The sequence below is a fragment of the Haematobia irritans genome, chromosome 1 (genome assembly GCF_050003625.1).
Source record: "Haematobia irritans isolate KBUSLIRL chromosome 1, ASM5000362v1, whole genome shotgun sequence".
Lineage (NCBI taxonomy): Eukaryota > Metazoa > Arthropoda > Insecta > Diptera > Muscidae > Haematobia > Haematobia irritans.
The window spans coordinates 2,742,445-2,757,138 of NC_134397.1; the positions used below are offsets into that span (position 1 = coordinate 2,742,445).

General features: G+C 32.0%; 1 protein-coding gene across 3 annotated transcripts in view; it reads right to left on the minus strand.

Annotated features, from left to right (window-relative positions):
• LOC142220027 (uncharacterized) overlaps window positions 1–14,694 on the minus strand; it is a 139,910-nt gene that overhangs the window by 117,792 nt on the left and 7,424 nt on the right. For all 3 annotated transcript variants that reach the window (XM_075288882.1, XM_075288881.1, XM_075288883.1), the window contains exon 2: window positions 321–1,456. In XM_075288882.1, the coding sequence (XP_075144997.1) occupies window positions 321–1,033 (713 nt within the window). In that variant the 5' untranslated portion in view covers window positions 1,034–1,456. The remainder of the gene's footprint in view (window positions 1–320; window positions 1,457–14,694) is intronic.

Below are 14,694 nucleotides of genomic sequence, written 5' to 3' on the forward strand. Positions count from 1 at the left end.
TCGTTATTACTAAACTATAATACTTTTAGGAGAATATTGTCACAAACTATCACAGCCAATTTCTCATGTCCGTAACGAATGCTTTCGTTCGCCTGAAATGACGAAAACAGCTGATTTTTCTTTATAAATTCAGCAGTTTTGGGTATCCTAGTCGAACGAAAGCATTCGTTTCGGATATAAGAAATTGGCTGTCAAACTAAGATTCATTGCCTTTTCGCCCAATTACCAAGTTATTCCTAATTCATCATATAGTATTTTCCCCCTTTTTAATGAAAATTCAATAAATTTTCCAATAAGATCATCTTCGTTGAGAGACTTACCTTAGCACTCTTACAGCTCCCCTTTCAGTGGTTAAGTTTGACTTGAGTTCATTGATTTCCAAACGCAATTGCTCGGCCAAAGCATTTAGCTTCTTTATGGTCTGAACATTTTCCTGAAGCTTACGCTTAAGTCTTGGTGGAGGTGGTACGGCAGCTACAACTTTGGATCCATTAGGCTCGCTGGCATTGGCTTTATTTGTATTATGAGGGGGTAAAGGAGGTTTGGCAGCAAGTTTCTCATGTTTTGCACCAGTATTAGAGGAACGTGGTGTAGAATGGCTGACTGGCGGCCCCTGACTGTGGTCACCAGCTGCATTTTGATTTTCCTTTATATTCAACTTTCCTCTGCAATTCAAGTGAATGCCTTCGATGCGGGTTCGTTTCTCTTGATTCACAGAATCTGTAACTGATGTTAGAGAAGACGAAAGTGTTTTCTTACGTTTCAGTTTATTTTTTGGCGAATACACCTCCTGCCATTCATCGGGCATACATTTCCCCCTAAGCCGACCAGCGGCACTGTTCTCTTCCTGCATTTTCATTTGATTGGTAAGATCGTAAAATTTCTGTTGTCTATTTTTGACCATTCTGTAGTTGTCACTGATGTGTTCGGCTAATTTGGTCATTAATTCGGCTTCCCTGCTATTGGGCTTGACAGGCGAAGCCTTTGTTGTATGGGACGATATACTAGAGGTCGTTTTTAATTTATCTGCCATTTTTCTATGTGGTAATTCATACAAACGTCCTTCCTTTGTGAGGGGTTCGTATGAAGTTCGTTAAAAATGATGAACGGTTTCGTCCGACCGTTTTCTCTTTAATCTTGGGAAAGTTTTCACTTTCTCACTCTCTGTTAGATATTCCAAAGCTTTCCTTAAGCTTTTTGTCTCTTCAATTTGGTTTTGCTTGTCTTTTGTGTATCTTCTTTAATGTAAAAAAGATTGTCAAGCATATGCGTGTATGTGTGTGTGTGGTGAGTATGAGTTCCCTCTTGAGTGAGTGAGTGGGTCAATAATATAAACAAATGTTGTTTGGTCTGTGCAATATGCGCAATTCAATTCAATATTTTCAATATTGTCCGCTTTTATTTATGTTCTCCTCTTCTGTATGGCACTTCGTTGGATTCTTTTTGTGGTGTTTAACTGCAAATTAGAAGAACACAAATGGAAATAATTTAATAATGTTTGTTATTTGTAGGAATGAGGTAAGGTTTGTAAAAAAAAAAGAACACACAGCAAACCTTTAGGCTGTTTTCTAATAAACCCCCAAAGTATGCAAGAATATTTAATAATAACAACTAAAGGTGTTTGTTTGATATCTAGACTAGATTGTCTGTAGTAGTAATAGAATAAAAAAACACTATTAAAATTATTTTTTAAAAATAAAAAAAAAAATATTTAGAGATTCTTGCACTTTACGAATATCTAATAAAATTAGGAAATACACGCAGAAAAATCAAATTTGAAATTAAATTTATATTAACCCTCATTTTCATGCGATTTTACTGTGCATTAACATAAAATGAAATTTTTTTGGGCGTGAAGAGTTGTCTCGTAAGCCGAAAATAAGTCCACGTTTTCGCCAATAGGTTAAAGTGGCAGCCCGATTAAGTTTCAGGCTCACTTAGACTATTCAGTCCATTGTGATAACCAATAAGTGGGCTTTGTAGTCCAAATGAGATGTATTGATGAAAAAACCAATATCAAAGCGTATAGCTAATACTAGGACTCGAAATAAGGGCCGCACAAAAATGCCGACGACGCATATGACCTTAGTATCGAATCTTATTTTTTTTTAATCAACTACAATTACCCAGAATATTGTTTCTGATTTCGTGTGTTTTCCAAACAAGAACAGAATATCAAATTCCGTGCCTTGGGGTTCTTGGAGGTAGGAATGATGGAGCTGGATGCAGCTTCCTGCCAATAAAGAAGTCCCTAAGTTCGGAAAGTTAATCCTTTTACCTCACACTAATTGACAACTCTGCCTGACGTGATAATGGAAAAATTATCCACATAGATCAGGTGGACATCGGATGGTAAGATAGTCCTAGCTACACAGAAAATATTTTTTGTCTTCATTATACAATTAATTTTTAATTGAAATCAATTAAAAATTAATTGATAAGATTTTTGTTTTAATTAAAAAACTTCATCAATAAATTGAATATTTTTTCAGTTTTTTTATGAACATTTTATTTTTCAATTATAATTGTATATTTTTTCCAATTTTTTGTGATAGTTTTTTCTGTGTATATAAAAGTTGGAAATGATGGGAGGAATTGTTAAGACACGCCATATTTGTTCCCCTTGATGTCTTCCCTCTAAATTCCCCTAAGGATAGTCTATCATACGTGTAGTTGTCCAACCACCTCTTAATATTACGCGGGAGGCAGGTATCCACAATATCTCCAAAGAGTGTTGTATGGATTTCCATGCCAAAAGACAACTCCAATACCACTAGAATTGAATATCTATGCGGCTTCCTAGTAATCAATAATGGCTATTAATACACACCGAGCAGTGGTTATATGTTATTACTATGCTAGATGGAATCATTGGAATAGGAAACTAGGTTTCCGTTTGGGAAAAAAAGTGTTGCATACAAATGGTACAGCATTTTATGGTGTTACCACAGTGTTGCCGAACCCCCTTGCAATGACAACACCGTTTGCGTGTGAAAACGAACAAAAAAGGTGCAACACTGATATAAAATCAAAACAAAAGAAATTTGGCGGAAATATTTCGACTATTATTAACAACTATTATTGGAATCTCGACTAACACGCAAATTTTTCTTGAAATAAAGGAAATTGTTAAAACTTTTGATTTTATATATTTTTAATGATCTTGCTTCTACTTCAGAGTACAAATTAATTACATCCTGATCAAGGTTTTTAACTCGTCGTTGGTCATTTCGTCCAAGCACTGATGTTGTAAGTTCTTCGTCGTCATCAAAAGAACTACTCTCCAATAGCAAAAACGCATTTGCATTTTGCTATTATATTAAAAAAATTACTATCGAATATTGTTGTCGCTGCACTAAACAATTATATGCTTCTTCTTGGTAAATTAATCAGCTGTGTTGAAGAAATTGTAAAACAACCACAATACACGCGTCACGCACTTTCTTTTGTATTTGCAACAACACTATTATTTAGGTCGAAGGATAAAAGCGTCTTCAGCATCTGATTGAAAGTGTAACCATCTGCACCGTAGACCAGCTACGGTGTAAAATGGGTTGCACTTTTGCTCTTGCAATGGGTAACACCTCGTCAATCGAACGTGCACATTTTGGGTAGGCTGCACTGAATTTTCCAATCGAACAAAAATTTGTGATTTATGGGGGTAAGGTGTAAAATATGCAACATATTTTTTACCAATCGAAATCACCATAAGTTATAGAAAAAATCAATGAAATTGACCGGTACGGAACAAGAATAAGTGATGTTATTGTTGTATTCTATTCTTAGACGAAGAATAGAAATATTAAGAAATTTAAATAATATTGAGAGAGTCCACATCCCGATCAAACAAGCAAGTTGTCTAGATTGGATTCAAGTCTGTAGTATTGGCAAGGCATGCCAATATATGCGAATGGCAGTAAATTGGTATAGTTTTTGCAGTTTGGTGGTGGGCAAAATATAGATCTTCCATATCTAGGCTTATGGGCGGTGCTATTCTATCAAGGACAATGCTATACCGATTAGCCAATACTATCTCCTGGATCGGGAGAACCAATCTCAGTGAAGCAAGTACCTCCCATTGCTATTGTTACCAATTTAGTTTTATTCCTTCCTGAAGTCGAACCGCTTGAGAATAGTTCGTTCGGAAGCATATCTCATAATTGTGATATTCACTGAGAGAAGATTTTTCTTTTCTGAGCAACGAAATTTTAGACAAACAAAGTAGCTATATGAGAAGATAATGCACAGTTGTGGTGAAAAAATGGTTCAAGTTGAGAGAAAATAATTCTCGTATGTAATTTTCATAAGAATCATCTCACCCAACCAGATCTTAATAGAGACTATGGAAATGTGGATTGGCCGACACTGAAACATATGTATAGTCAGGCTTGTAAGATGGGTATCTGGCATTTTCTTTTCAATAGTTAATAATACCAATTCCTAAATCTTCACATCCAATTAGCTCGTATTAAAATTTTAATAATATGTAACGTAATTGATTTGGACGAAAAACCAACCTGCGTTGGTATCAGGCTAACATAAAAGTAGTAAACAAAGTTTTCTATTGACGCTAAAAAAGCTACTTTAACATCAAATAAAAAATATTAAAGACAACCGATGCTTCAGTCGTCCTCAAATCTTAAAAGAAAATATATTAAAATATTGGGAATTTTTTTTGTCTTAAATTTCGTTTCGGGGAAAAATAATATTTTCTATTCGTACAGAAAACAGTTGATCTGTTCAAAAATATTAGATGAGTTTTCAATTAATATTATCATACATTTAAATATTGATTTGAAGTCTTCTATTTAACAATTAATTTTTTTTTTCAATACTCTCGAATTATGGTATAAATATATTTGAAATGTGTTATCTCTTTCCAATTCCATGATTTCATTGCAAAACAATTTTTTCCCAGGGTTTCTGCATCACAAACTGCTAAATATCTTACCGCAAAATATTCTCCAGAGTACGATGACCTTTTATAATGTGGACAACAGGGTGGGTGGTGTTGTAGTAATTAAACCATCATAATCAATGGGTTAAAAGTTGTCACCTTGCCATGATGCTGACGATAGTGTAAACTTGGCATACTGTTGACCACTGCCAAGATGAAGCCACTACAACTGATTTATAAAACTTGGCACTTTCAACTAACACAAAAAATGAGCAATCTGCATCGATTAAATATGAATTTTATTTACTTCACATTCCATTTCTTTTGGATATATCATGATAACATATGGATAATGGCCACACAGTATTTTTGGTTTCTTTTTATAGGAAACCTTTGGTCTAAGGCTCCTTAATTCAATGACGTCAATTTATGGTAACATATCTATGGAATCACACTACGAATTTTGCCTTCCTACACGAAGGAATTAATTCTATTGTTATGGCACGAAAACACGCACGTTTGGCCAAAGTTCTTTTTTTTTCAGGAATAGCAAAAAAAAGCCTTCCAACAATTATAGGGTTGGAAAATTTTTCCACTTAGCTTTTGGACCCGTCGCCGGTAGTCCTAGAACGCGTGTAAATGCTGATGGCGCACGTTTTATACTGAATGAAATGGAAAGCTGAACGAGTGTGAAAACAAAATGTCTTTGAGAATTCATTTGCAAAACAAAGAAAAGAATATGGAAATGCGTAGACCTCATGATTTTATATTGGCGGCCATTGGCACAAGGGGACACTTGAAGCGATTTAAGTATTGTGTGTGTTGAGTTAATGGTTCTACTGGATGACTTTAATCACCCACCCATCACCACATTCTTTATTTCCCACAGAAAGCAACAGCTTTTATTGTCAAAAGTGAGGGGGGTGACGAGCTAACCATGTCAAAACACGCTATAGCCATGTTCTATTTGGTATTGATGCGAAATTTATGATTTTGTCCATCCACTGATCGTATGATTGTTGCGGAAAATGGGCTAAAAATATAAATCATACGCAATGGTCATTAACAATTAGACAATGACAAGAAGTCGGAAACTTTCATGTTATTTCGACTTTCAGAACTCAAATAGGCATGACTAAGACTCAATCTTAAAATAAGAAAACGATACAATCAGACAATCAGTCTGACGGACCAAAACGCGATAACCTTGAATAGGGATTTACATTAAAACAAAAAACTATCCATTTCGTATGCCCATGGGCATATTCAAAACATAATTTATGCTTTTGACTTCAAATGTCGTAGCATGTTTGTTGGAAAGCTTTTAATGAAGCTTATGTTATTTGGGGCGTATGAGTTTTGTCAAACATCACAAAGATGTAATAAAGTATACGCCACCAGCCTAAGATGAAACGACAGAACCTAATATCTAAAGTGTTTCGCAGAATTATGCGAGTTCTTTTTTCGCCGATCAAAGAAAAGCGACAAATCCTATAACACCAAATATAGCACAAGCTTAACAAGACACAGTAGGAAATAAATTAGGGTCTTAAAAAATCTCTCTAAACAAATTATAATTTCTTGGAGTACAGAAATTATGCTTCGACACTTTTTTATAAGTAAAAATATTTTGGGCGTTGAATTCGTATTTCGTGAGCCTCTTGTTCATTAAAAGCTTAAGGGTAAATGATTGATACAAAAAAAAATATTAAATTTTAAACAAAGGGAATAATTTATGAGCATGGAACATAAACATGGTCATAGTGCGGTGATACAATCTCTTGAGACTGTAGACTAGTCTCTTATGAGAGAAATTTCAATTGTCCAATGGTCACGAAAAATATATTCACCAACCCTTTATGCCAATTTCTTTCCAATAAAAGAGCACAAAGAATCTATTTCGCTATCTTTAGAAGAGATCTCCTTCTTAAAGGAAATTTCCAAACTTTCGCATGTTAGATATATACCAGGCTAGAGTTATTATAAGCTGGTGTTGGTAAAAAAAACAAAAATACATTTCTCTTGTTTTCATAGTTGTATGTGCGTTTGCCTCCCTGTGTTGTTCACCCTGCTGAATTCAATTGCTCTCATTGGTTGGATTGAGTGTATGTGTAAAGAACTGTTAACAGGGAGAATTCTGTTACAGAAAAAAAACAAATTTAACTCAGCTGGTTTTGTAATAGTTGGGTTCATTTAGTTTACGCGTAATAGAAGAATAAATGAGAGAAATGAAAAAAAAAAACCTTTCAGAGTACAATACGCCATTAAATTAAAGGAACGGAAACATTTTAAATTTTAATAATAAATTATCGGTAAATATAAATGACTGTGAATTAAATGATTTTTTTTTGTGGGCAAACATAGATGGAATTATGTTGTATTTTATTTTGGTGAATATCAAATCCAAACAGAACTAGAAAAATTTTTCGACTAAAATATAGTAAAAAGTAGTAAAAGACACCAGTCCAAATTACAGTTTTAAATTTTTCTACTACTTCTACTAATTTTGGGGTTATATGCTTTCTATTAAAAGCCAGTTTGTAGTAAGTAATAGAACTCAACCAACAAGAGTACCCTGGATGTGTACGCTAACCATTGGGCCACGGTGTCGGCCTTTCTTTGGCGTATGAATATGAATATTGGCTTGTAAAAGAACACGATCGCTTAATCAAAAAGGTTATACAAAATTTAAACCACATTACACCTTAATTTTCCTTTATATGTACTTAGTTCATGTACTTATTTTTAATGTACATTTTCATTATACTTAAGATATTTATTCTTAATTCCAGTTTCATATGTTTAAGTATAATATCTGTTTATGTTTAAGTCTTTACTTTAAAGATAATTATTCGTGGTTTAAAAAATACCTTTGAACTTATTTGGATATTTGTGATTATTATTAGATCTCCTCCAATTTAAAACGGTCTAAAAAAATTTTGTTTTTTATTTTCCTAGTAAAAATGATGAAAGTTGTGATTATTATTAGATCTCCTCCAATTTAAAACGGTCAAAAAAAATTTTGTTTTTTATTTTCCTAGTAAAAATGATGAAAGTTTTTCTTGCAATAAGGATAATCTGAGAGCAAAAATAGAGAGCGAAAAATGTAATTATCATCTTTGATCTCAAGGTCAAGCAGAAATGAAATCATTCATCTTAACTCGCTTACACGACGCCATTGAAATACAGCCACAATATCGCATATATTCCTAACAACACACAAATGGATGAAGGCAGTTATACATATGAATGAGTTTTTCAAATAGGGTTATTGAAGAAGAATACACATAATATTTGTTTCTTGTTGAACGCAAAATTAATACAACATTAAGGAAAAATTTTATTGATAATTTTCCTTTTGAATTTTTGAATTCATTCATTTGTGTCCTCACCATGAAAGTGAAAATTGGCATTATAGATAAATTTCCTAAAAATAATGAAATTTTAATTAAAAAAAGTTTATTATTTTTTCTTTAAATGTGGAATACTTATACATTTTACTATTATTAAAGAAATTTTAATTAATGTTTATTATTTTCATTTTCATTAAATGGAAGATACTTATCTTTGAAATTTGAAAAACAAAAAAAAAACTTAAGTAATAATTCAATATCCCATTGGTTTATACTCATTCATATTTATCTCTTTTTTTAAAGACTATACAAAAGAAGACGTATATCCAAATAAATACACACAATATATAAAAATGATGAGCCGTTGGCAAAATTATTTTCAATATTTGTTTTTTCTTTTCTCATTCTCCAACCGAAAAATTGAAAAAAATCGAAAAAGCTCTTGACCTCTACACAAATATTGTAATGGATTTCAATTTTTGTTCTTCAACTCTTGAAGAGCGGTAGCAATAGCTCATAATCGCCGGCCAGTGGTCATGGTGTACTTGAGCTTTTAGTTTTAATTAAAAGTAATTGCCTTCAAGGAAACACCCTTTTTGCAGTACGAAAATTATCATCATCATCATCATCCTAGACATAGATGTTTATAAATAGCGATGATGGTTACGATGATTAGAAAGGATGACCTCAGTTGTGTTTCCATTTTTGCCAAGAGACATTGTCACAGGTATTTTTGTGCCATATTTACCACTGAAAACGCACAAAGGACTAACCCTATATCTAAAATGGGGATTTTCATAAAAAACAAGGTGTGACCTAACCAAATTTATGGTACATTTTAAATTATCAAATTTTGTTTTTTTTTTTTTGTTTTCTTCCTATTCTTCTCTGGCTATATAAATTCAGGTCATAATAACTTTAAGCATGTGAGAATTACATGCAATCTCCAACACCCAATTTCTTGCCAGCTTAAAATTTTAAGAGAATTTTTTTTTATGAACCTCAAATGGATACTATGTTCCCATTTTCAAAAGAATTATAGTCTATACATCAATTATTTAATTTGATTATGACTTGTAGAGACATTTAAATATTGAAGTGCTTACATGCGGATTTATGTAAATACAATATAGGGTGGACCGTGAATGGATATGGTTAAAAAACACCATTATTACAATTATTCATTATGATTCTTTTTTTCTTAATATCAAGTACCCAAGATATTAAATATTAACAACGGATTGTGTCTTGAAAGCCCCCTTAATATTTTTTACAGTGTCCAGTATGAAAAATTTATTTCAGTAATAATAATGCAATACACTTTTAACAAAGAACCGACAACAATTGGGTAAAAATTGATGTGAGCTTATTTCCACATTTATAACAACAATAACTAGCAACCATATCTTTTGTAATATCAAATCAGCCTATTATTATCTGCTAGATTTTAGTTTTGTTTTTATTGTTGATTCTTCATTGGTTTTTTTTTCATTATTGTTATTATTAGCATAAATCAATGGGCCCCATTAGCAGGTGCCATTGAAAAAAAAAATAAACACCCCTTCCTCAACAATTTGTGTGTAAATTAATTATACAATTTATAGTATAAGTTTATGTCTTTTTGGTATACGTTTGCGAAGCAGCCTTATAAACAGTCTGGCATTTGTTCGCTAAAATATGTGGGGGCTTTCGAGAAATCACAAACCTCTCATCAAGCACATTGCATTTAAAGATGATCCGTTTTCTTTTACACAAATAAAGCTTTTTTAAATAAAATTAAGTTCAGACGATTCTGCTTATCAGTCGACAAACTGACGGCCTCAACAACAAGAATACCAACAACTGCAATTTCTACAATAATAGGAGAGACTTTACTACATCAGAGACAACAATAGCAACAACAATTTTGTTATTTATATTCCATCGAATGGTGCGGCATTTATGACCCCAGTGCGTCACAGTGATAATTTGTGGTAGTGAGAATGTCTTACGGAATAGCAATGTCATGACATCCATAGTGGTGAAATTTGAAAAAAAAAAATACAAATACCAAAATATATGGAACACCTTATCATATATTCTCCACAGTATAATGAAATTCATTTTTGTTTTTTTTTTTTCTTTTTGTTTTTTACTACACATTTCCTCTTCTGGGCTAAATTTTGGTAGCTATCTCTGTTTACTGATGCTAATCAATAAAACAAATACCCACCTACATTCAAGGTTAGTCTTTTTTCCAAAGCCCCCTTCATTCAGGGAATTTCGCATTAACCGGCATTCATTTAAGGAGATTTTATAATAGCTGATAAACAATTAGCAGATAAAAGACTAATACACGTAAAAAAAACAATAAAAGGTTCGGAAAACAGGTGCCGTGAACTGTATTCTTTTGTAATAGTTCTTTGGCATTTTTTCTAACAAAGTACAAACTTGTATCGCCAAAAAAAATTTTTTTTGTTTGTTACAAGATTTTTATTTTTGTCATAAATAAAACACACATTTTGATTCTTATTTTGGTCCGTTGATTAGTTTCTAAATTTTCTCATAGGATTAAGCTATCAGACTTAAGGACGTATTTATTGCATTGTTCCTTATTAGCCCATACAATGCAATAAATACGTCTTTTATTTGCGGAAAACAACCTTAGGTCTGATAGCTTAATCATATGAGATAATTTAGAAAAACACATTTTTATTCAAAAACCACAGTCGTATTCGTTTAAATCAAGCATTGTCCTTTTTAAAGGACGAATGGCTTTCGGCTCAAATATGGCACATCTTGATGTTTCCTGGTAAAAAATTAATACAGAACCATGTGCAATGGCACATATTCTCCAAAATTTACCCTTTCGAAATTGTACCAACAATTTTTTTTGTTTTTATTTTCTTCAAAAGTTTTATTTGGTAGATCGTTTAAAACTAAATTTGTTTGCTTTGTGTAAATGAAATTTCTTTAAATGAGCTCGTGTGTGCATTAAACACTGGCCTATAAATAGATATGCTTGACGGTATGCGTTGATGGCTTTGGCGATAATCAGTATGACAGCTACACGCAAAAAAAATAATTCTTTCCTCCCAAACGAAATTTTAGACAAACAAAGTTCGTTTCTCATTTGCTTTTCGCTGTAAGGAAGTGTATTTGGGAGAAAAGTATATACTTTTTGTGATAAACGTTTATTCTTTTCCAGGATGTAAAAACAATTTCATAAGGACAAACTCAAAAAAAAATTGCATTTCTCTCTAATTGCATTTTCCCTCACATCTTTCTCACATCCACGATGTTTTTTAGTTCTTAACACCTTTTCCTGTAATACCAACAATGTAGAAGAAATTATTCGATTTTACAAATTTTAAAATTTTTTTTTACCTTTCGCCTGGACGGAGAATCGAACCGCGGACCATGCACTTTGTAAGCCAACACACTAACCACTGAGCTATGTACCTGTTATGGTCATCAATAGATAAATATCCATATAAGTTATATTTATATAGCATAGCTTGCGGCGCCCACGAACCGAATAAACAAAGTTTATTTAACAAAAACAAACATTTAGTTTGGCACCGTGGTGCAGTGGTTGCTACGTCCGACTTGCATGCCAAGGGTCGTGGGTTCGATCCCTGCTTCGATCAAAGTTTTTTTTTTTTTACATATATTCCAGATATGTTCGGAAGATACCGAAAAAATTTTCAACATTACATTGTAGTATATTAAATTTTGAACTGTAAAATGTGTCTTATTAAAGACCTAAAGTCAGAAAAGAACAGTGTTTGATATAAACGAAACGGACCGTGTTGTTGTTTCAAAAATAACTTTTTTTATTGAAAAAAAAAAAATTTTTGTAACAAACGAAATTTTTTGGGGATAAGAGTTTAAAATTTTCTAAGCAATTCAAAAAACTCTAACAAAAGAAAAACGTTTTCGGTACACGTTTTCCAAACGTTTTTTTTCTTTGCGTGTACATGGCCCGGTAGATAGTGTGTTGGCTTACAACACGTATGGCTCATCCGGGAGAGCTAACTTACTCATGTAAAAGTGAAAAACATAAAGGAAAAGGTACAAAAATATTCTTTTTTTATTGATTCAAAATTGTTTCGGAAAAACGAAATTTGTTGATTGCAGCTCGTGATGAAATTTTTATATTGGAAAATAAAATTTAGAAAATTTCCTTTCTCTATAGCTATTTAAAAACAAATCCGTCCTCAATATAGTGTAAATAGTGTGCTCACTTATGAATTAAAAGGACGTACTTACGAATTATATTTAAACTTTACCAACTCTACTATTCAATTCAAGGGAAGAGTTCTTTGGTTTACATTAAACATGTTTGATATGGTATCTACACGGAAAGAGTTTTCTATTCTGATGAACGAAATTTTAGACAAACAAAGTTTTCTTTTGACGATACAAAATTATTTAAAAACAAATAAAAAAATTTATAGACAATCATTGAATCAGATATCATTAATAAATGCTCGAAAAGAAAATACTTTATAAAAAAGGAGAATTTCGTTCGTCCAAAATTTCGTTCCGAAGGAAAGTATTTTTTCTTTGGCTGTAGGTAAAATAATACAGATAGTGTCATTTCAACAAAAACAAAAGTTATTCATTCATACTTTATTTGTAATTTCAAAGCCCCATGGCCAATTATAACAAAATTACACAGACTACAATACAGTCTACTAAAAAATTGTTTTATAAAGTTCGACGGTTTTAATTTTTTAATTTCACCAGAAATATTAGTAACTAAAATTAAGTTTATTAAAAAGAAATATGCTGAATTATGTTTATATATGGAGACGTTAGGTTAGGTTATGTGGCAGCCCGATTTATCAGGCTCACGTAGACTATTCAGCCCATTGTGATACCACAGAAGTGAACTTCTCTCTTGATATATCTGCAATAAATATCTATTAGAATTTATTTAAAATTTATATTATTGGTAGATTTTGTGTTAAAATGGCCATCGTGAGATTTTGTGAAATCTTTCATAAAAAAATCGCAGTCAGTTGTTTCAGAGACATCACTTTATTATTTCGTCATATTATGGAATTTCCGCAGTTTATTTAGTTAATGGAAGTTATCTAATTTTTGTTCATCAAATATTTCTACAGAAGTTCTTTTAATCATCAAATAAACGGTGAAGTAATCCTCACGCATTAATCATCAACGATGTTTGAAAATATTTACTTTGAAAATATTTGATCAAATTGTTTTTCGCATTCATCTGACGACTATCTGCTGAGTCGCTGTGTGAATTGACCCAAATCATGGCAAACGTCCGTATAGAAATAGAATTTTCTTAGTATGCCTTAATAAAAAACACACAGCTGGGCATCTTTTCAAGAATTTTAATACAATGCGTATGTGACTATCTGACAAGTGAGTTCATACAGTAAGTATCAAAATTAAAATATTTAAAGTTTTATAAATAGTTATAATAAATGTTCAATAAATAGTTTTCATAACAAACAAAAAAAAGTCTTCATGAATGTCTTCTCCCAACATCAAAATGACATTTTGTAGTAACGAAAAGTTAACCAAAAATTATGTATAGGTCGTGAAGCCATAGATTTGTAATCCTTAAAATATAAATGCGAGTTTTTCTTATCTGTCTTAAAAACGAATTGAGTAAAAATATTTCCGTTTTTTTATTATGGTGTGATTTTTTAAATTTAGTGTCATTCCCTTTATTATAATCTCCGGTCTCCGGCCCATACTATTTCAGTGGCACACACTGTAAATTGTCAACAATTCTTTGTATACTGCAAACATTAAATAATATATTGCTCATCTTGAAATATTCAGAGATTAATGGAATCAAGAAACCAGCAACCATTTTTGTCATTGGATGACAAATTGAAGACTTTAGTACATAGTGTGAGAGTATTTGCTCGAGTTTATGATCATTGCCGAATGAGTGAGATCTTCAGTGGATGCTGTTTTATTATTCGTTTTAATTTTGAAACCAAAAATTATTTTATGTTTGCTTTAATGGAAAAACATTTTCCATTTAGGAATTTTTGTTTGTGAGTCATAAACACCGCTAAAAGAGTACTTTTGACGTCAGCACTTCATTGTTTCCCAGTGGCAACAAACAGAAGCAACTAAACATAGAAGATAAAAATCAAAACATTTCGAATAAACACTTATGTATGAAAATTTATGATCATCTCTTGTTTTATTTAAGTTAACAACTAAACTCATTTCACACAACCGAGATAAACGACGAGGGTGTTAGTTGATTGTGTAGGTTTCTTTTTTTTTCGTTTATGTGTAAACAAATCCAAGTCTAACCGAATGCCATCATCAATGCAAATTGCTTTCAGTGGATCAGAAGATTTGTTTACATTTGAAAAAAAAAATCATTCATACACTGGAAGAATCTAAGAGAAGGGAACTTCCATTCCCATTATGTATGGAGTAAAGTATGTGCCATTAAAATTT